General features: G+C 29.4%; 1 protein-coding gene across 2 annotated transcripts; it reads left to right on the top strand.

The window, feature by feature from the left end:
• The first annotated feature begins 289 nt into the window (after nt 1–289).
• Nucleotides 290–22,226, top strand: LOC142318816 (evolutionarily conserved signaling intermediate in Toll pathway, mitochondrial-like). Of its 2 annotated transcripts, none has more exons than XM_075355323.1 (4): nt 290–940; nt 10,513–10,739; nt 17,443–17,551; nt 22,208–22,226. In XM_075355323.1, the coding sequence occupies exons 1-3, from the start codon at nt 829–831 to the stop codon at nt 17,443–17,445; spliced, it is 342 nt and encodes a 113-aa protein (XP_075211438.1). In that variant the 5' UTR covers nt 290–828; the 3' UTR covers nt 17,446–17,551; nt 22,208–22,226. The 2 variants fall into 2 exon arrangements, with proteins under 2 accessions (XP_075211438.1, XP_075211437.1); XM_075355322.1 differs by lacking the exon at nt 22,208–22,226 and adding an exon at nt 17,925–18,035.
• Nucleotides 22,227–23,234: the final 1,008 nt, after the last annotated feature.

The raw sequence follows: 23,234 nt of genomic DNA, 5'->3' as shown, positions 1-23,234 counted from the left end.
AATGATACTGATATCAAAAAAGATTAAGAGACTACATTTCTTTTATAGCATTAATAATACATAACTCATTGCTATGAATCGAATAGAATCGATTCGTAATTGAGAAAGATTTGGTTTCCCGTCGCCTATCCATTTCATTGTTAAGAATTGTAGAAAGAATCTGTTTCTCCTGCAAACCGATTCTCGATTCTTTCGTTCAGTATAAAGAGTCGAATCGAAGGAACGACTCGTTCACGATTCTTCCCATTTCTAAATAGAAGTCGATCGTCAATTCATATGATCGAAATTTTCAGGTTAATTTTCTAGTATTGTAAATAATGTGAGGGAGAGCCATTTCCCTAGATGAAAAAAATAATTACTGTAAATAATATTGTTTCAGCGTTGTGTATGATTTTTGTCTTTAAATATCATTTTTGTAATGTATATAGTTTATAAAATGATTTATAAATAACATGTGATTTTTCAAGTATCCTAATTTATGTTGACCGGTAATTCTTATTTAACGGATACTAATAATGTCACGAGCAATTTTTAGACTTAGTTTAAAAAAAATTACTGGTTTTTTAAACGTTTGTGATGGATTACATAGAAAAGTAATTTTTAATAATAGGACGTGCTTTCATACATTCAATAAGAATTTCTCTTCTAAGAGAGATGATGAAAAACTATTGGCTCCTAACCGTTTTGAAAGAACTGAAGACAAATCAAAAGAAACTTATTTAGAATTATTGAATCATTTCAGGGTTAGGGAGACCCATAAAAGAGGACATGTGGAATTTATATATGCTGCCATGAAATATATGAAAGAATTCGGTGTTGAGAAAGATTATGCCTAAAGGAAAATTTGTTGCCCAAAATATTCTTCAAGTTGAATTCATGCATTATCTTAAGCAGCAACAGTGTATATTAGTAGATATTTTAGAGCAGATGGAATACAATAGTAAGTATTTGCTTATTATAATAATGTGTTTTATATTCTTTGTAATGTTTTATTATTTGTTCTCGTGGAATTTGTACAATTCTACAAATCCTAATGTTTCAAAAATAAAATCTAATAGAATTATTAATAAGTTTTAAATTACGAATGGGTTTAGCAATGTTTTCTGTATTTCAGTTTAAACCTGCCCTGACAGTCTTATTTTTGGAAAAATATTTTATTGATCTCTATTTAATACCTTGCCTATCTGTCATTGCTAAGATTCATGCTGGTATCTTAGGCAAAATTTATGGCAAATGCAATGCTTTTGTCACATCAAATTCAATAATTTGAAAGTGTGTTTTATTCCTCAAATAGATTGTTAACATATTATCAGTCATTGTTGTAGTGTACATTATTCACTTTTTCGTTTTTTTTTAAATAACACTTTTTATGATTGTTTCCATTTTGAATTTTATTTAATAAAAAAATGTTAATTGAAATATAGTAGATTCAGTTCATTCTGAGCAAGACTGCAAAAATAGAATATAGATTTATGTGTTATGCAGCAGTTTTATTTTGACTTTAATAAGGGAATATTTAATTAAACAAAATAAAAAAATATCATTTGATGAGATCACTTGAAGTTAAAGGAATACAATGAAAGGTAAGTTTGACAGATGGTACAGAAAAAGTTATATGTATGTTATCAAGGTAGTTGTAAATTTTATATCCTGTCTGTGAATGTAGTGATTTAAAACTTATAACCTCTATGTCTACAGCCTCTCAATGTATTATGACATGTTCTTTTAATTTAGTAAAAACTGGGTAAAATTTGCATATTGATGAAAGAGTCCTTCTAAATTACTAATGACTGATCCTTAGCACAATAATGTATACCATCAAAATCATTATCAAGAAAGTATGTCGTTTATTACAATTCACGGGAAGTGTATTGCAGACTTGAAAAAGCTGGATTCTAATCATATTACACTTTTTCTGTTTCTGTTTAGCCTCCAAAACCACCATAAGGTATTATTTCAGACGATGGATGATTGAGAGTGATATGTATGAATGTAAATAAAGTGTAGTCTTGTACAGTCTCAGGTAGACCATTCCCGAAATATGTGGTTAATTGAAACCCAACCACCAAAGAACACTGGTATCCACAATTTAGTATTCAAATCCATATAAAAGTAACTGCCTTTACTAGGATTTGAACTTAGAACTCCCAACTTTGAAATCAGCTGATTTATGATAAGTTCACATTAGACCAACCCAGTGGTTTAATCATATTAAACTTAGATAAAATAACTATGTCGATTCAGCCAGAGTATGATGCTCGTACACAAAACATGGAAAAAGTTGTGGGTAGTTTAAAGTGCTATAATATACTGCACAGCAGTACAGTTAGGTACCATTTCGATTTTCATTTAGCAGAGTTCCCTTGTTACAGCATATACCACAGATTATGCTTTCATAGAGATCTCTGGCTGTCATCAGTCGACTAATAACATACTTAAATATCACAAATCAAGTTTGTTAATTATATAACTAATATGAGTATAACTGTAAGTAATTGTCCAATACAATTAGGGGGGAAATTGTACACTCCTTTGTTATGGATAAGTACAAAAAAAAGGTTTTTCAGTAATTATTTAAATACAATGAGTTTTTTTATCTACTTGGCAAAATCATTCTTTTAGCAAAATTGTCTGAGTTGTCAAGTATGGTGTGAATGACTGAATCTTGTTGAAATGACTGTTACAGCTTACCAATATGTGATTCATTTAACATTATATGTGCTAATGATGCATTATTGCAAAACTGGGAACGCTACTTAAAGTGTTGCTAAATAAGTACTTCTTATTTTTAAATTAATAATTTACTCATTTTATTAATGCTGTATCCAATAAATTACAAAGTTGCGGATATTCATATAAAAAGTAAAATTTGAAATATTATTGCCATGTTTATAATATTTTTATATGGAGTTTTTTTCTAAATTTCACATTCAGTTTCAATTTTTATTATCTTAATTAATGCTGTAAAGAAATTTAATATTGAATCTTAATTAGGGCAGGAAACTACATATACCTAACTACTAACATATACCTACATATAAAGAAACATTTTTACTTGCTATAAACATCTACAAAAACATTGTAGGTTGTGCAAATTTGAGATCTTTATCACCAGCCCAATCAGAGTTATTGGATGCCAAAATTTGAATTTAAAAAAAAAATTAGTTCTCAAAAATTCTTAAAAAAAGGGGGTAAGTATATCCCATTAAAATTATTTATGTTAGAACTACTAACATATACCTACATATAAAAAAATCTTTCAAACTGTGCATGCCATCCCTGTCTATTGAAAAGAATTACCAAAAGTGAAATTTCACCGTTTTTCATGTTCAACTTTATTAGTAATTTTCTATCTCTCTTCAGTTTACCTATCTAAGATTGATGGACCAATCTTTTACGTTGAGAAAATATGAATAAATTGCTTTTTGTTTCATCCTTCCAGGAACAATAGTTTTTTTAGTTATGATTTTTTCCATAAACCCTTACAATCAGAAAAATAGGTGTGCGCATTTAGCAAAAATGGCCGCCACACATAAACTGCTTAAAAAATAGTTTTAATGTCCTGAGATATGTAGGAAACAATTGGGTAAGTTTCAATTTTTTTTTGAATTGGTCAAGCAACCACCCTTGGGTCACTTCAAATAGATTGACCCAGTTGCGTTATCCCTTCACTGTTCAGAGCAATAGAACAAAACTTTAAAATTAACCTGATAGAAACAGAATAGTTATATAAAGATCTAATTAAAACATGCAAATTTTACTCTTAGTGGATAAAAGCCATGGCCACACTTGTACAATCTGAAATGCATATTAAATTTGAAAAAAATAACAATGAATTAAATGAACTAATACATCATAGATCAAGTATAATATTGTTGTCTGTTTCAAGATGGACATCATTATTCACATGCCACTTAATAACAGCACTTATAAAGGAGTTGCATAATGGTGCTTAGAGAACCTTCTAGTAGTAGTATAATTCTGTATATTAAGAAAGTAAGTTGTTTATTAAATTTTTTCAAAGAATTTGTAGGGTTATTTTCAGAGATATATGCTATATTTAATTTATAAACTCAAGAACTTAATTAGCCAATCTCCATGACGGAGTGATAGGATCTTCGCTTTTCATCCTGAGATCCGGGATTCAAATCCTGTCAGGCATGATATTTTTCATATGATACAAAATTCCATTTCCATATTCCATGTAAAAACTTCTAAGTTTCTGTGTTATTTCATCAAACAATAATAATAACCACTATTGGTGGAGAAATTATATTTACTGGAGTTTGATCTTAATAAAATAAGAACTATTCAGCTTTGTATCAAAACAAGTCTCATCACTGTTTAAATAATTTTGTTCATTGTTTAATGGTGTCAAATAGTAACTTTTACTATTTAAAGTACGTTATGTGGTGAAAATGAAAATACTCTATTTTCTGAGTGGCTGTCTCTTGACTTGACTTTGATTGCTTGCCATTAAAAACGTACTGCACATATAACCATGAAATTTTTAATAAATACTTTTTAAATAAAGTAAAAATAAATTTTTAGTTTATCATACGTTAAAGATATCAGATCTAAATCTTAAACTGTTTTAGAGTTGTTATTCAATTTGTAAAATCATTTTATGTTCATTCCTTTTTAACACTGGAATAGGTTCATTGTCTTCATTATTATTTTAAATTCGTTTACATGATATTTTATAAAAGTTATCACTAACTTGAATTTTTTTTAGAGATTTCTATGTATTGAGAAATAGATGTATTAATGAATTACTAAAAATTGTGCTGAGAAGTCAGTTCTTTCCCTCAGTTGTCTTCTTTCCAAACTTATTCTGTTACAAGTTTCAGATAATAGTAGTTGTCGACTTGGTTTTCTTATTGTATTTCCATTTCTTTTTTAGTGATTCATTTATTTATATATTCTACTTTTCCTGGTTTTGAGAATCTGATTGGAAATGCTTCAAAAATAAAAGAAAAAAGTAGCACTTAAATTAATTATCATCTGGGCATAGTATGCATTCCTTTAGGTAATATACATTCATCCCACATATAATCCCTTAGGAAATCAGAATATTCAGAATGGGATCAGCCTGTAACAGATCACATATTTTGGCATTGATGTACGCAAATATGTGCTGTAAGAAATTGCTTTTCCTTGATTTATTAAAAAACTACTTGAGAAAAGGTGCAGGTCTCCTTAAAAGAAGTTATTCCTTGCCCATTCTTTAATTTATATGATTTGTGAAATGATTGTTTAACTAAATTATCAAGATAACTAGATGCTAGCATATTGTTATACAAAATTATTTTCTTCAAGTCTGTGACATTACAATAACCTATTGCTATTGTAACAATCTATAACAATAGCTCAGGCTATTCCTAAGGTTATTTCATTAACTGAATTTCAGCAACCAAATTGTAACAGTAATATGGGCTTTGTGTCAATCGATAGCGAGTGAGGCCCATATTAACAGTAGTGTATTAACACTGAAAGAGAATATGTGCAGTATATGGGAGTTTTTGTTAGAGTTTGAGTTATTAAAACTACTTTTAGAAGTAAACTGCTGGTCATCAATATGTGTATTTATTAATATTTATTAAAGCACTCTGCAACAGGTTATGGGCCCAGATATGTAACTGTGAACAAAGGTACAGAGGTCATGAAAATTTTGTTTAGTTGTGACCATGTGGGTAAATATGGAATCACAGCAGTTTATGAAGTTAAATGAAAATAACTGGAATATTTGGAAATTCCAGATGAGAGTAGTATTGATAGCTAAAGATCTCTTTGTTATTACCAATGGAGATATACAGAAACCAGATGTTTTGAAAGCTGCAGAATTGAAAAAGTATGAAATTTATAATGTACGTGCACAGGAAGTGTTATTAATGTGCGTGGAATCCAGGCCTTAGTCGCACATTTTAATGTGCAAGACTGCAAATGAAATTTGGACTAAACAGAAAACAATATATGAGCATCAATTAAGTATGAATATTCATTTATTACAGCTACAATTTTTTAATTTGAAGTCTGAAAATGGTGTTATGGACTTTCTATCAAAAATTTAAAATTTAACTGTTTCTCTTAAGCAATAAGGAAGAAATACCTGAAATCTGATCTTTTTGTAATCTCGTTATTACAAAAATAATTTTATCTTTGATCATTTTTTTTGCTTGGAAATCAGTGGGTGAAAATCAGCAAACTCTAAATAATTTAACAACTAGATTATTGATTGAAGAAGAGCATTTGAAATCTAGTGAAGATACTGTGGTGTTAACTGTTAAACATGTAAATAAATTTAGTCTCAAAAGTTTTTCTTGTAGAAAGGTTGGACATAAAAAGAATCGGTGTAAAAATTATTCAGGTTTTATGAAAACTAAATATATTGTGTAAAAGATTGTTAGTTTCGTCAAAAGAAATTGTCAGAGGCAAATAAACAAAATGTAAATGATTCAAATGAAAGATTGGCCTTAATTGAAGTTTCTTAGGTGAATTTGGATACAGAATAGTATCTTGATAGTAGTGCATGATCTAAAGATGTTTAGAAAGTACAAGTATGTAAAGCTTAATTAATGAACTGAAACAAGTAAGAATAGGTGATGGTTCAGTAATCAATGCAGTTGGTTGTGGTTCTGTTTTTATTAAATGGTCAATAGACAAGTGATAATGAATATGAAAATTGTGCCTGATTTAAGGATGAAACTTTTCTCTTAGGGCAAGGCTCTGGATAATGGTTTTTATTTGAAGTCATACGCCTGTGAAGCACACTTAATTTACAAGAAAACAAATTAAGTTTGTGCGTTGGCTAGACGCTCAAATAAACCTTTTTGCAGGACAACCAGAATTTTGTAGAGTAACGTGTTGTATGGTTAATGGTGGCATAGTGAACTCAAATAAAAAATCTTTAATTAATCTGGTGGCATGAAAGTTTGGTACATCAAAATTTTAATCATGTGAAAAGTCTTTTTAAATCAGAGTGCTATTACGTGTGAAGATAAAAATGAAACCTTCTTCTGTGAAGCCTGTGTGCAGGGAAAACAACATCATAAGTCATTAAAAGGAAGTAATTCACAATCAACTGAAGTTGGAAACATAATCCATGCTGATGTCTGTGGTCCTGTGGAAGTTGACTCAAGGTGGTTCTTGTTATATATTTTTATTGAAAAATGACTATTTGCATTATAGACAGGTGTATTTTTTAAAACACAAGCATGAAGTTTGTGGTAAGCTTGAACTTTTTGTGAAACTATGTGAAAAACAAACGGTTCAAAAAATTAAAGTCTTAAGAACAGATAATGGAAAAGCGTTTGTTAATCACTATGTGAAAAAACCTCTGAATTGACAAGGAAGAGAACATCAAATTACTCTTTCTGATAATCCCAAGCAGAATGGTTGTGCTGAACAAGAAATGCATACAATCATTGAGGCAGCTACAGTTAACAGTAAAACACCTTATGAATTATGAAATAATAAGCAAAGTTTTGATTTTAAAATAATAAACCGCTGTTTGATACAGAAGTGTGGGTGCGTATACCAAAGAGAAGAAAAAGAAGCTTGATCTTGAAAATAAAAAGGAAATGCTTGTAGGTTAGGGTGAAAGAACAAAGGACTGAGAGTTAATTTTCCAGTTATGAAAGCAGTAATGTTAAAAAGTAGTGTTGTTTTTGTTCTCTGTAAACCGAATAAGTTCTTTTATGTTTTTTGATTGTAATGTCAACATGAAGAAAGAAGAACCTACATCTGAAGTTGAATACATTGTAAACATTATTAAGGATGTGACTGCAGATGAAAGTTTAAAAAGAAGTTCCCTGAACATGAACATACATAACCCTACTGATAGAAACAGCTTCATCCTAGGGATCAGCTGCAGCTTCCAGTTAAATATAATGATTATGAGACTGTCTTTGTTAGTGTGTTGAATATTGAAGAACCAACATCATATGAAGAAGCTAAAAAATCAGTGGTTTTTGCTAAGCAGTGGCAGGACGCTATGGAAGTTTAGTTGAAATCATTAGCTGAAAATGATTTATGGGATGTTATTGATAAACCAGAAATACAGTTAGATTAATGTTACCTGTTAGTGTAAATTTTGAATGGCCTGTTACGGAACTGAATGTCTGTAGTGCTTTTTTACATGGCGAACTGAAAGAAAATGTATTTATGTGTTTACTTGAGATTTGCAGTTTAACAAATGAAAAAGTGTGCAAACTTAAGAAAGCAATTTATGTTTAAAAACTTCTTCCAAATGCTGGTATGATAGATTTCACGATCTCAAAATTTTGTAAGTTAAATATTGATTATTGTTTGTATTTCAGGTTAATATTTGAGAAATTAATGTACTAATTTATGAATTAACTATCATGGGCTGAAATAAGCAAGAAATTAATTTTTTTTTTAAAATTAACTGATGAGTAAGTTAACTAGAGTAAGTTTAAAATGAAAGATATGGTTCAAATTTCTTATTATTTATGTATTGCTATAGAACAAAATTTAAAAGATGAGGTGTGATAACTTTGAATCAAAATAATTATCTAGGAAGTGTACTAAAACGTTTCAGTATGTTTGACTGTAAAACTGTTTCTACTGCATCGGATTATAATTTTGATTATAATTATTTGATGAGAGAAAAACTGGAAAATACAGAAATAAAAAATAAGTGTCAAAAATTAATAGGTTGTATTATGAATGCTATGTTAGGTAGCAGACCATATCTGTGTGCAAGTATTAGTATTCGAAGCGGATACCAATGTTGTGCTAGTAATAATTAATTAATATCTGTTATGATGTTGCATGAAAGAAACTCTTCATTTGAAATTAGTATATAGTAAATGTTCTACTACTGATATTATCAAAGGTTCTGTAGATGCTGACCGGGGTGGTTACACCATTGACAGAAAATCCACCAGTGGACATTGTTTTAAACTGTCTTAGTGTTCAAAAAACCAGTATGTTTTATGTTATTCTGTCTTCCACTGAGGCAGAGTATCTAGCCCTCAATCAATGTGTCAGCGAGTTTCAATGTGCTTGTTGGTTTCAAAATATTTTAATAGAATTAGATGTAGATGTACTTTTATTTGATAACAGTTTGTCAGCTTTATAAATTAGTAAATATCGTGAACGATTAAAGCACATTGACATTAAGAATCATTTTATTTAAGAGAAAATGAAACAATGTATAATAAAAGTATGTTATTTACAATTGGATATTGCTGAAGTTACCATGAAGTGGCTGATGCACTCACCAAGGCTCTTGGTAAAGAGTCATTTGTAAGGTTAAGAAAACTAATGTTAAATGGAAAGTAAGAACTATGTTTATTTTTATTTTTTATTGACATTCTTAAAATTTGCTATGTTTTGGTCTTTATTATGTATTATAATTACTTTTATAATTACTGCTGGTTGTCGGTGTGTGTATTTTATTTATTTAAAGCACTCTGCAACAGTCACAATCAGAATAGTACATCAGTACTATTGATGTAGACTAGTACAGTACATTGATGCATATAATGTTTTGATTTATGGTGTATCCTTGTTTATCCAAATCCTGTTAATCCATACATTTGAATTTCCTGGATCGATTCAGTGATGAGATATTTGAAATATGTACATTTATATATTTATAAATAACTTCAGAACACTTAGACTTCTTTTGTAATTTAGGTCTGATTTAAAAAAAAATTATTTTAGTATTATGCAATACACTTCGGTAGAAAAACTTAATTTACCATTTTTTTTTTAAATGGGAAATATTTAGATTATTTATATTTACTTACTAGTAAATTAATAAAGCCTATATGTGATGGCCATTAGTTAAATGTATTTGTTTATGTGTAATGCAAACTATTGTAATTGGCTGCAGCTTATTGATCTCATTCATCTCTTGTTTGAAAAAAGTATAAACGATGTAGTGACTGTTATAAGCCTGTTCTCTATTTTGTAGGTATATTTTTCAAAATTGAACTTATTTTAAGTAAAGTTTGCATTTACTATTAATACCTACATAAAAAAGACCGATCCCAATATGCTGTATGATACTTCTAAATCATCTGGACTTTTATTTGTCTAGTCCTTTCTGATCCTTATAACAGTCTTATACAAATTATTATAACAAAAAAGTTTGATCCCAAGAGGTTGTATGGTATTTCTGAATCATCGACTTTTATTTGTCCAGTCCTTTTTGATCCATATAACAGTGTCATAAAACTTATTTATTATAACAAAACAGTTTTTTATTTGTTTTCAAGTAACACTATATATAAGCAGTTTATTTAAATTAGAGTATAGATGCTCTGGACCTTTCAAATAAAAGCATGAGATTGTTCTACTTAGCCATAGAGGTTAGTTGAATAGTAATCATTCTGCTTAGTTACTTTAAATCTTGTGTTTACGTTTTTTTATATTCAAAGTGTGCATATCTTTATCTTAGTAGTCCACTATTTTTGTTTTTCATGTTGCATTATAATGAACAGTCTTTAATCATTCTTTTTTACTGTACTTTTCTGATTTCAGGTGTTATACCCGATCCGGAAACTGGAGAAATATTGATAAATATATTTGGTGAAAGAGGCTATCCTGTTAGAAAATTTATGGGAATGTTATACTGGATGCCAAAATTTAAAAATATTTTACCGTGGCCTTTACCACAAGAAGTTCCTAAGGAACCATTTGACTTAGCTATGTTAACAATTAAAAGGATTACCGGTGTGGATCCTGCTAGTAAAATATCTGTTCATTCAGTAGGTACTTTGCTTCTGCAAATTCAGCTTGTTTGTGTATTATATTGTGTGCCATTTATCAAATTTCATTACTTCTCATCTGTTCTGTTAGTTTTTTAATCGTTTGAAATGAACATTTCTTTATTGAGAAATACTAGTTTGGCAGTTATAATCATTATGCGGGAATGAATATATATTTGGAAGGATTACTAGACATGAATCCCACAAGCAGGAAAAGTCAGGAAATATAAACTTAGGAAAGTGAGGAGAAATTGCAAAAAATTTTTGAGAATTGCATTTTTGTTACAGAATTAAAATTAATGTTATTAATAAAATGTTTTTTAAGTAATGGCAAAATGTATATACTTTCTTGGCATCAGGAAGTGACAACCCTGTCCAGCATATTGCAACTACATCCATCAAGCGGCCATTAACATGTCCTTTTCTTATGTACATTCCGTAATTATTCTTTTGTATTAAAGGAGGAATATTTCAAATTGTAGTTCATTTTTTCACTGGTGAAATTTTAACAAAAAGGTTATCGTTGAAAAATTTAAAGTTTCTAATGAAACAAGATACGGAATTCTCAGCCTTCACTGAAATTTTTTTTCATTTACCAGTGGCGGTTCAACTTGGCAGACTAAAACTTTGATCAACAGTTATGAGAATAGTGGTTGTGATGCATCTGTATGTTCTTTGCGGATCTTCTGATCAGAATAACAGCATTTCAGCAGCAAATGATATATTTGAATCCTCAATTTCATATATACAAAATGGCAACACAATTATTTATTTTTATTTTAAAGACAATGTTTCTAAGGCAGAGATTATGTGGGTTCTCAATTTTGTACAAAATAAGTTATCCTTAAGTTCATGTGAAGATGTTGGTTCAATTTTTAAATTGTGTTTCCTGATAATTGTATAGAATCAAAATTCCAGCTTAGAGCTACTAAATGCTCTTATCGCCTTGTACCATATTTTGAAGGCATTCTGGAAATATGCTAGAATAATATGACAAAATAATTTTCAAGTAAATGTTAATAATGTTTGTTTTCTGAATAAAATAAGGTGTTCTGTTCTAGTTTTTTTATCTGTATTACTTTCAGTCTCAGTAATTTTAGTTTTTCTTCGAGTTGTGATCATACATAATATTCAATTTTTGTTAAATGAAAATCTCTGTTTTGTTAAAAATTTTATGTAAATCAAGTTATTTAATATTGTTTTTTGTTTATTTTACAAAATAATGTGAGCTTTTTTTTGTGAAAAGTTTTTAGCAGTCTTAGATCCAAGCCCATTGTTTTTAAATGTCTATTGTAAAAAATCATTAAAAGATGAGTGTAATAATAAATTAATAAAAAAGGCGTGAGTTGGACAGTTATGGGGATGATGGTGGAGGTTGCAAAAAAATAGAAATCTATATTTTGCGGAATAAATGGCAATACATACCATTATGAGAGTCAGGAAATTTTTTTTAAATTAGTCAGGAAAAATCAGTATAAATGAATCTTTAAATTCAATGGGAATCCTGCTGAAGTTCAAGATTTATTAAATTATTTGATTGGATTGTTTTAGAATTTTATTGTTACCTCAGTTTTTGATATTTTTAACACTTTACCGACCTAACTTTAAATTATGTACGACGGGTGTGAAATATAATTACAGTTGCTCATAACTCACAAATGAAATAATAGTCAAATAAAACAAATATGGCAAAAAATTACATTTTATTTATTACTACACTTTTATGTTGATGGTGAACAAGTTTTCTCATTTTGTTACTGAGAAATGCTGGGGGTCTTTCCTTGATCCACGACTCATTGTATCCTTAAGATCATCATATGGGGTGAATTAGTACCCTTAATATCGCTCTTTAATTGCAGAAAGAAGTGAAAATCCTAGGGCATCAAATCTGGTGAGTATGGAACATGTGTAATAAGTTCAAATATTAACTTCACAAGAGATGTGACCGTCAACTGATCTTCCCCCAAGTATTCACCTCTCTGTTTACCTGCAGGACCAGACCCCAGTTGAGCGTGGGAACGATCGTCCGCCCTCAGATATTGTCATGAAATTCCTTCCCTGGTCCGGTAACTCTTCTCACGGAACATCTGTTTAGGTGTACCAGCGAACAGTATTACAAAGGACGATTGTTAAACGGATCTGCTACATTTACTAAAAGGATTTCTTTCAGTTCCCTTTCTGGATTCCTCCTATTATTATATTTTCTACTATTTTTTCTTAATTGGCAGGATTCCGTTACTCAGATCCGTTATACCGGTCTTCTTACACTATTGTATTAAAACGGACATTTTTTTTTATTAAAGTTATCTGAAAACTCAACTTATAACTTCATTGTTTTACTAAAACGGTTAATGCTTCTTATTGCCAATAATTAAAGGTGTATTTACTGATTTTATGGTTAACATTTGTATATTCTTTAAATGTAATACTTAAAATTTTTTGTTTGTTTTTGTATATGTTTCTTTATTAAATTTAATTTCTTCAGTAATCTGAATGATTAGTTCTATGTAAAAATATTAAAAATAAAACTAATTCCAATAATTCTTAGGCAAGATTACTTTTCCTTATTTTTCATTAAAAAAAGTTTATAATAAAATCGATGGAATGTTGACATTAGAATTTTATATATTTGTTTATTCAGGTATCGATTATAAAAATTTCTGTCTAAATAAAAAAAAATAAATAATACACGAAATGAGAGTAAATAAATTTTTTTACACTAAATAGTTTTTTATGTCTAACTGAAATAATCACGCAAACACACCATGCTGTTAAAAACTCCTAACCGTGTTTGTACGATTAAACTCTTAATTATCTTGGGTAAGAAATTAATTAATAAATTTATTTATTGGGTTAACCAATCAATTATACAAACCTATAAAATACACAACGATTCACTTAGAATTCTCTAAGTTTCCTCAGGTGACAATACATATTCATACAAAATTCTCTTACATACTAAGAAATTAACCGGTCTACCCATCCTAGAAAACAATATTTTTTTCCCCATCCCTGATGTAATAGATTCCCTACTCATACCAGACTTTTCTTATCTTAGATAATTATCTCTTTATATAACCTAAGAAATTAAATAATTGGTTAACCAGGAAATTAATAAAGGTAATATTTTAAAGTAAAATATGTTTTTTTATTGTATTTAATTCAATCCAATCAAGAGGAAAATAACTTAAATAAATTACATTTAAGTTAATATTCATATATATATATATTTTTTTTCACTGTTCTCAGATTAGCTATAAACCAGTTTAATCTATACCTGTATAATCTAGAATTAACTCTGCTTATTTATAGAAAGTATACCTAGTAAAAAGTGACATCATAAAATAGGTAAATTTCTCTTGCGGAATTGCAGATAACGCATTGTTTCAATAATATTAATCTTTTATTTTAAATTACTTGAGACGATCTTTCTTACGGTTGTGACATGTAAAGCACGTGGGGTACCGGTCAAAGTCGATGACTTCAAAGTAACAAATGAATTTATCAAGGTTACATACAATAATATTACTTAGGGGAATTACAAGTTAAATATCTGTAAATTGAGTCACACCAGGAAGTTACGTATTGTGTTGCACATTAAGTATCCATTAGTAGGAGATTTCTCATTGTTTTTAATTCAGGTTCTTAAATAATATTTACTACTTTTAACAGTCTACTAAAAAGAATAAGAATTCTCAATTCAATTTGAATTCTTATTTTTACTTTCCCGTCTAGATAGCGCTATAGCTCTACATAGGAAGGTATTGCAATCGGTACAATTCGGGTATATGCGATTTTCATAGGATCTTTACCGTTTCGACGCCTGAGAAACCCAAAAACCCGGATGGAAATTTTCCGAATCTTCATGTTCGTATGTACGTCTGAGTTTTCGATATTGGCCTCTAAATTACCTATCTCCAGAACCGCTGGACCAGATTTGCTTTTATATTTGATCAGATTACTTCTATATATGGAGCATTATTACCATTACATTTTCAACTTAAAAGGTCAAGGGGGTGAGGCTGTAGAGCAAGGTCACCCTCAGTATCTCCAGATTTCACCTAATTAAGGTCATATTTTAAGGCACATTTGTTAACAGTTACAAAATAATAATATTTGCAAAAAGAGTTTTGCAAAATTGCACCCCACCCCAAAAAATGCTATTGTTATGCTTGTATGTTATGTTGTGACGTCACAGGTAAGCGATAGAATTAAATAAATGAATAATATTTAAATTGTAAAAATGTAACTCGGTCCGGCCTGGTCTTGAACTCGATCGCCCGGTCGACTCGGTACCTGGTGCGTTAAGCCTCGCGGCTATACCGGTCTTTCTTTTTCCTGTTTAGCCTCCGGAAATTATCGTTCAGATAATATCAGAGGATGATATGTATGAGTAAATGAAGTGCAGTCTTATACGGTCTCAGTTCTACCATTCCTGAGATGTGTGGTTAATTAAAACCCAACCACCAAAGAACACCGGTATCCACGATCTAGTATTGAAATCCGTGTAAAAATAACTGACTTTACTAGGACTTGAACGCTGGAACTCTCGACTTCCAAATCAGCTGATTTTGCGAAGACGCGTTCACCACTAGATCAACCTGGTGGGTTTAGCTACTCCGGTCTATCTACCCTAAAGCGAAATTTGTTCTAACATTAGTTTAGTTAGTGCCGACCGTCGCCGCTAGTACCGCCACACCCGCGCGAATTAAATACGTTTTGCGTACTTTTTTTGTTTCCCCTACTTTTTTTGTTTCTTGACTTATGTTGCAATTAGTGTATACTGAATATTTATTTAATTCTGTTGAGCTATTTTACCTAATTTACATTTGTAGCTGTTAACTGATACGGGTTTCTATATTAACTGCATTTGACAAAGACTGTGGTCTTATTCTTTCTAATATGTGTTAGTTTGATATGCTGTAAGTGTATCAATAACAGTGGATTTTCTGATTTTAAAGTGTATTTATGGATTACTTTGGATATATTAAGATCTATATTACTTTGGATATATTTGAACTTCGGAGATTACTATGAACTTGGGGAATTCATTAGTTGAATTGTATGAGTTTTGCTTAAGAATGTGATATTACAACATTGTGGTGCTGATGTAAACTTAATCTCTTTTAAATGGACTGGTTTTGATAATTATTTTTTATGAGTAGAGGCAACTACCTCTACAATGTATGAGAGGAACTCTGTGTCCTTTGTAATTTTTTCCAGATTAAGTGTAGGATTTTTAAATGAAAAATTACATTGTCTACATAGATTATTTGAAGATATTTTCCATTTTTTCATCATCTTCATTGCTTAAAATTAGATTATTAGAGATTAATGAGGAGCATTCAGATATCAAATATTTTCAAACAGAAATTTAGGAAAACTAATTAGTAAATTTCAGTATAAAAATAATGCATACCTGCTTATTCCAAGGTGTCTTTAGCTCACTCTAAATTGTTTTTCTACATTTATTCACATTTCTTTTTATCAAAGATCCAGATTACTTTCTTTTAGAAGTGTTGTTTTCACACGGGGAACATTTATAGGCTTATTTAATTAAAATAAAATAACTAAAAATTTCAAATCTGATAAACATAAAAAAACATAATCATAAAAAATGCACTAAATATATATATATCTGTTAAATTTTTCATTAAATTTAAAATTTTGCAATTCAGCTTTAAACAAGGAGTTAGTAGTAAGTTTTTATGATTATTTATTTTTAATTTAGTGTGAGCTTATCAAAAGAAGAAATAAAAAAAAAATTGAAATAGGAATAGTTTTATTGTTTTTGTGCACAGTACAACTTCTGCATAAAAGTTTTATTTTATCATTTATTTCGAATTATAGCCCTTATTTTTTATTGCTATTTTACCTTTTAGTAATCTCACCACAACTGAGCCAGTTTTTTTAAAGCTTTCCTTTTTGAATATGTAATATATTATTATACTTTTGAACATAAACATATAATGGTTGTAAACTGCTAAAAATCCAGTACAAAAAAAATATATATATATTTTTTCTTTTTGTATAAAATGATGCATTATTTACATATATGTGAATTAAAATATTGGTTCACTGATCTCCATGGAGAAGTTGTAGCATCTCAGTCTTTCATTCAGAAGGTCCTAGGTTTGAATCCCCTGGTCAGGCGTGGTATTTTTCATACACTAAAAAATGTCTATTCCATACTCTCACGTACAAAGTTTGAGGGTTAGTGGTGAATTATTTTTTTTTACAATATTTTTAACCACGTAAATTAGATGAAAAAAAGATTAAACAGCAGTTATAGTATTTTAAATTGACTAATATCAGTAGTTTTTTTTTTAATATTAACCTTTTGAACTATCAGTATGATAATAATATATAATTATAAATGTATAAAATAACAGTAGTTATGTTACAAATATTTGAGTACTAGTTCTAATTTAATTATTGTAATTCAGGTTTGCTTTATTACTAGTTATTATTTGATTATATTTTACTTAATATTCGTTTTAATTTTCTGAATTAAATATTATCTAATTTAATAAAGTGGGTGATTTTTATTTAAAAAAATGCTAAACAATATGACAAACAAAATAAATTTTAAACAATTACGATTACATTCTGTTTTATATAATAAAAATGTAATTAATAGGAGTGTATTATTTAAAAGTCTTGGCATTAATAGAACATTTTCTAATTGTATGAAATTTTATAGTAGATCGAAACTTGATGAATTGATACCAAAATCTGAAGGATTTCCATCTAGACATATTGGACCAAGAGAACAAGATCAGACTTCTATGCTTGATTCATTAGGTTTTAGAGTAAGTTGATTATTTTCTTGTATTGTTATATTGTAGATATTGTATTGTATATATATATTGTATTGTATATATTGTATATATTGTTATATTGTATATTACATAAAAATTTAATCTTCTTATATGTAACTCATAATTTAAATTTTCTTATATACAACTCATAATTTAAATCTTATTTTATCTAACAGAAGAAAACAGTTTTCAAATTTCTCCTCATACGTAACATTCACTGTAGTTTCTAATTTTTCTTTTTATAATTTCTCTATTGTTAGTATTAATTGTCATAATATAGTATACAATAAATATATTTAAGAATTTCTTTCTAATAACAGTATTTGTATTTTGATGCCGGAAAATTTCTTCTTTTGTGTTTAAGCTCTCCTAATATATTCCAGGCTGCTTTTGATATTTTATTTGTTATCCAACCTTACATCTGAAAAAAAGATTGTGTTCCCCTATCTTAATATTTGATTTCTCATTGTTTTAGTTACTTTTAATGATAATTTAATAAAACTTATTTTTCATTTGACTTTCTCTAATGATTTCGAATCATTCATTTCTTTTAACTCATTCTAAACTTCAGATAAAGTGACTTAGTACAGTGAATTTTTAGTCTCTGTCTATTGATAAGATTTAAGGGTCTGTCTCCAAGAAAAATTCTTTTAATGGTTCTTCCATATAAAAATTAAAAAGTAAATAAAATCGGGTTCATTTATGACTCATTCCTTACTTTACCTTTTCTACTTTTATTATAATTATTGGATTCTTATACAACTTATATAACTGTTTATATTTCATATTTTAATCCCATCATTCTTGAACATTTTATTTAATTTTAAATAACTTTTTTTAAGATTATAAATGTCACATTCAGATTTATACAAGCTAACCTTCTAAAATTAATCGGTAGACTAAATTTGCATTTTGTTCCCGTGCTTTTCAGAAACCAATTCGGGTTCATCTTTATTTTGTTCTAATCTTCTATAAATTAAAAAGTTTACTGCAGAGATATTAAACTTACATTCAGATTGTTTACCTGTTTCTGCTTACTTTGGTATCTTAAAAAATAGATCATTTGTTAAAATCTGAGAGAACTTTTCAAATCTAATAAATTGCACTTTTTATACTTTTTGCTTACACACTTATTACGTATAAAAACAATTTGTTTGGTTTGTTGGAAAGATTAATATTTTGTTAGAAATTAATAAAAGTTATTTTTAAAATACTGAAAATATTTCTTCCAAAGGTCCTTTCAGAGCAAAATAGTCTTCACTGGAGTTAGTCATCTTCACTGGAGATACTGCTGATGTTTATAATGTTGCTCATTTAAAAACTCAGGATACTTCTTAAGTTCATAGTTAAGTCTAAAGAAGTATGAGTACCAGTGCACATTCATATTTATCAGATGACTTCGCAGCTTTTATAAGATCTGGTTGATTTTTCCCATAATTATAACATTCAACACAGGTTTTGTTGAAGTAATACAGACAAATTAGTAAGTTTTAAACTGTTTCACTGAAAGGCCGTTGGCTCATTAGTCCACTGAGATGACATCACTGAAAAAATTCTCTCCACGTTTGCATGTGAGCTGGTATTAAAAATAAGTATTGGAACATTTTCAACAAGTGAGAATACTGATGCTTATCCATACTCTCAAAGCACCTAATCTACTTTTCACTTGAGTTTAAATTCTCCCATTTAGGCTCTCCTTCGTCGTGCTGTTTGTCCATTAAAACTGTAACCGTGCTCTTTAGGCAAAGAAACTGATCATAAACCTCACTTTTTGGGAAAGAAATGTTTTTGAGGTAAAATATGTCTGATTTTTTTCTATTTGATCCCAATTAGGGATTGGCTTTAGCATTATCCAGTTAAAGGTGGATAAGTGCTGAAGGGACTCACTCCACTTATCCAATTAACCATAAGCTGTCTGGAAAAATTCCTTACATTCCCCATTAAACATCTTATCACTTTCTTTCTCTTTAACAATTATTTGCTTAATTTTAAACGCAATAAAGAGAGATTCTTTTTGTTCTTTAAGAGCCTTCAAAGTTTTGTCGAGAATTGATTTAACCTCAATAATTGAATATTTGAAGATTCAATTGTTTTTATTTTTTTTTTATGAAATAAAGACAGCTGCTTGTAGAGAAATCACATATAAGCCTCACTTAGTGTGGTTGAGAAAAAGTCCATGCGTATTTTAGGGGATTTTTCCTGATTGAGGAACTACACCTTCAAAGCTTCCTGTAAACTTAAAATTCATTCAACTGCAGGCGTAAGAGATACCCATCTTGTTCTTGAGTGGTAAAGCAACTGTTTGTAAGTTATATCAACAAACTCACAGAAACTTCAGTTCTGCTTGTGTAGAGAAGTAGTTGAACAGTTTGACAGCTACTGTGTCAAAATCCATTGCAAGGACATCAGCTGCATAAGAAACTGTATTGTGCAATGTGTGTGCAGGGCACCCAATCCCCTCTATGTCTTTCCGCAAATTACCTTGCAGTTTGTGGAAAATGTTGTTTACACCTTTGTGGTTCGCACCTCCAAAATTAGCCTTTGTGTTATCACCACAAAATGACGAATATTTATCTAAAGGGAGGTTTACTTCAGCTAGGCTTGCTTGTTAAGCAGTAGATGGTTATGGTATCTGAACTGTTATCTTTCAGTGATGAAACCTTTATTATTTTACTGGTAATATAATCATCTTCTTTAAAATATTGAACAACAACAGGAAATATTTTTCTGCTTTATGGTCACTAGCATCAGTTGAAACTTCATAATATGGAATTTCTTCTAATTCTGAAACCCAAGTACTAACTGAATGTGAAGAAAGCATGTAACTGATAAATGAGTAGCTTTAGTGCGTGCTGTTTATTGTTTTACTGCAACCTTAGAGTCGGGATAAATATTCGGATTTAACTTATTTGAATAATCAACTGATTGAAAAGAGCGATGCTATTTTACAACATGGTACCTGCTGTAAGATCAGCAGTAGCTATGATTATTTCTTCTTTCGAATCCTTTTTCACAAAAAAATTTGCCAATCATCTTAGAAGAATTCACACCATACATGCTATTTTTATGTTTGTTTTTAAATGGTTTAACAGATCAGCTCTAATGCCGTGACTTACTGAGATGAACTTGTTGCAGAAAGAACAATATGCTTCTTCTTCATTCTTCTCCTTTTTAATAAAAGTTCACCTTAGAATATTGTTCTCTGAAATGACATTTTCATTTTGGCATTGTACATGCAAACGCTACACTAACATGCAGCAACTTAAATATGTGCACAATGAAATAGCCTAAACTCCAAAATAACAGTAATGACACAGACTGTCTGTGAGCAGTGAAGTGACTAACCTTGATTTGGCTTTTGTTTTGGTTTGACATCTGCTGTCTGCAGGCAGGCGCGCAGGTCAGAAGTTGTCAACCCTCAACGCATAAAATTTCCCTAAATTAGAGTGAAATTTGTCTTCCGAAAAATAATGTTTACATTATTTACCAAACCGGGATAATTTAATATCCTGAAAATCCTTCTCGGGACACCAGGACGTTGAGGATAAAACAAGTGACAGTCTCAAAAAATCAGGACGTACAGCAACTCTATTCATGCAGGATGGAGCCAGACCACTCACAGCTAATGTTGGTTTAGACTTTTTGCATGAAACTTTTAACGCAAATGTCATTTCAAACCGATTTCATAATCGTTTTGTGTGCGAATAGAACTGCCCCCGAACAGTCCTGATTTGAATCCGTGTGATTATTTTCTTTGGGGATTAAAGAAGGAAAAAAATTTTCCTAAACATCCTTGTACAGTGATGGAACTGTGGGTCCCGATCATCGAGGCGTGCAATGAGATAACTGAGGATATTTGTCGTCGAGTTACTAACAATGTAGGAGTTCATGTTGATGAATTTGCTAGATGTGATGGTGGTCATATTGAACATATGATAAGCAGAACATAATCTCCAGGTATATACTAAACACATTGTATTTTACTTTTCTGTATCGCGATTCAAATAAATATTTTTTAACAAAACCAAATGTTAGATAATTTCTTGCACCACTCTGTATACATACTCGTATATATTAAAAATAACGGCAAAATATTAAAAAAAAAAAAAGATTAACAAAAATTATTAGGTAATGACTGCAAATAGAGTTTCTCAGTATTAAAGTCATATTCTTAATGTCTGTCTATTTTGTCTGTATAGTAATATATGGCTAAAATACGACTGTTTCATTAACTGATAAACATTTTATCCAAATTCATCCTTGCAAAAAGATGAATTAAATTAACTTAAAATCACATATTTGGTCATTTCTTTTATCTTTTTATTTATGTTAGGGCTTTTATTGTATGTACTACTTTTCAATAGCATACTAATATAATGGTGTTCATTACTTTGCTAATGATGTTTTCTTGATCATGTTGTTGCATTCTCCTGGTGGTTTTCTGTAAATTCCTAACTGAAGTTTCTTTTCAATTTTTTTTTGATGTTCATATCCAAAATTATTTTCTATTTCCTTTGTGTGTACTAAATTTTTATGACAGATATTGAGTCTATATCAGTCTGAATTAATTTAGTTTGTAATTTAAACTTTATGAATAAATTGCACTATGAAATAGAATATATTGATTTGTGGTTTATTATTTTTTAGTCATTGGATGAATTAAGCAGTAAGGCGGTTCCTGATAATATAAATCTGAGAAGACCATTACATCTGGATGAGCCTTTAGGTAATACATTTTTAATGGCTTTATGTATTTTTTAAGAATTTTATTTAAATCCTTTTGACAACACAAATGTTTTCAGCAAAAGTGCTGCTGTCATTGTTGCACTATGATTTCAATTAAAATTATTAGTGGTAATTTTTTTTTAAAACCACGTAAATAAGATTTCATCACTCACTCACTCACACACACACACACACACACACACACACACACACACACACGCGCGCGCGCGCGCGCGCGCGCGCACGCACACATGCATACATGCATACATGCATACATTCAATCATACATATATATATATATGTCATGAAAATGATATGAAAATAAGTTGTCATCCAAATTATCTTTGAACCAGATCTGTTTGTCAACTAAATTAATGTTATTTGTTTAAAAATAACATTATTATATATATAACATTATTATATCTGGTTCAAAGATAATTTGGATGACAACTTATTTTCATATCATTTTCATGACATATATATATATATATATATATATATATAAAAGAGATATTCCAATTAACATTTTATTGTAAAATGTATCTGTTTCATTTTTAGTTAATCATAAAATGATATGAAAATTCTTTATTGGGCTTTATGTTTTAGAGACCTAACAAAATATAATAAGCATTAGTATTGCAATTAGTCAAAATTTTGGGGATCTAACTTCTTTAATTTCTGATTGTTTTGAGTTAAAAAAAAGGGTAAAATTCTGTAGGTGTGTATTTGTTTGGGTGTTGGCATTTATCTACCATAATGTGTCTAACATACATTCATGAAATTTCATATGATAACCTGCATATACGTAATATCGATGATGTTAAATTTTAATGAAAATTGAACAAGGTGGTGGAATTAATTACAGCTAAGAAAGTTTTGTAACCGTACTTTCAATTAAAAAGAATTGTAAAACAAAATATAAAAGCACAAACAAACAAAAGCAAATAAA

Source organism: Lycorma delicatula, chromosome 2 (assembly GCF_047948215.1).
Source record: "Lycorma delicatula isolate Av1 chromosome 2, ASM4794821v1, whole genome shotgun sequence".
Classification (NCBI taxonomy): domain Eukaryota; kingdom Metazoa; phylum Arthropoda; class Insecta; order Hemiptera; family Fulgoridae; genus Lycorma; species Lycorma delicatula.
The sequence above is the reverse complement of the archived record's forward strand: the minus strand, read 5'-3'. Positions and strand labels throughout refer to the sequence as shown.

Bases quoted from the DNA above. Each gene is read 5' to 3' on its own strand.
- LOC142318816 (XM_075355323.1), top strand. From the start codon at position 829: ATGCCTAAAGGAAAATTTGTTGCCCAAAATATTCTTCAAGTTGAATTC. The intron at 941-10,512 runs GTAAGTATTTGC...TTCTGATTTCAG, and splicing joins AGAGCAGATGGAATACAATA to GTGTTATACCCGATCCGGAA.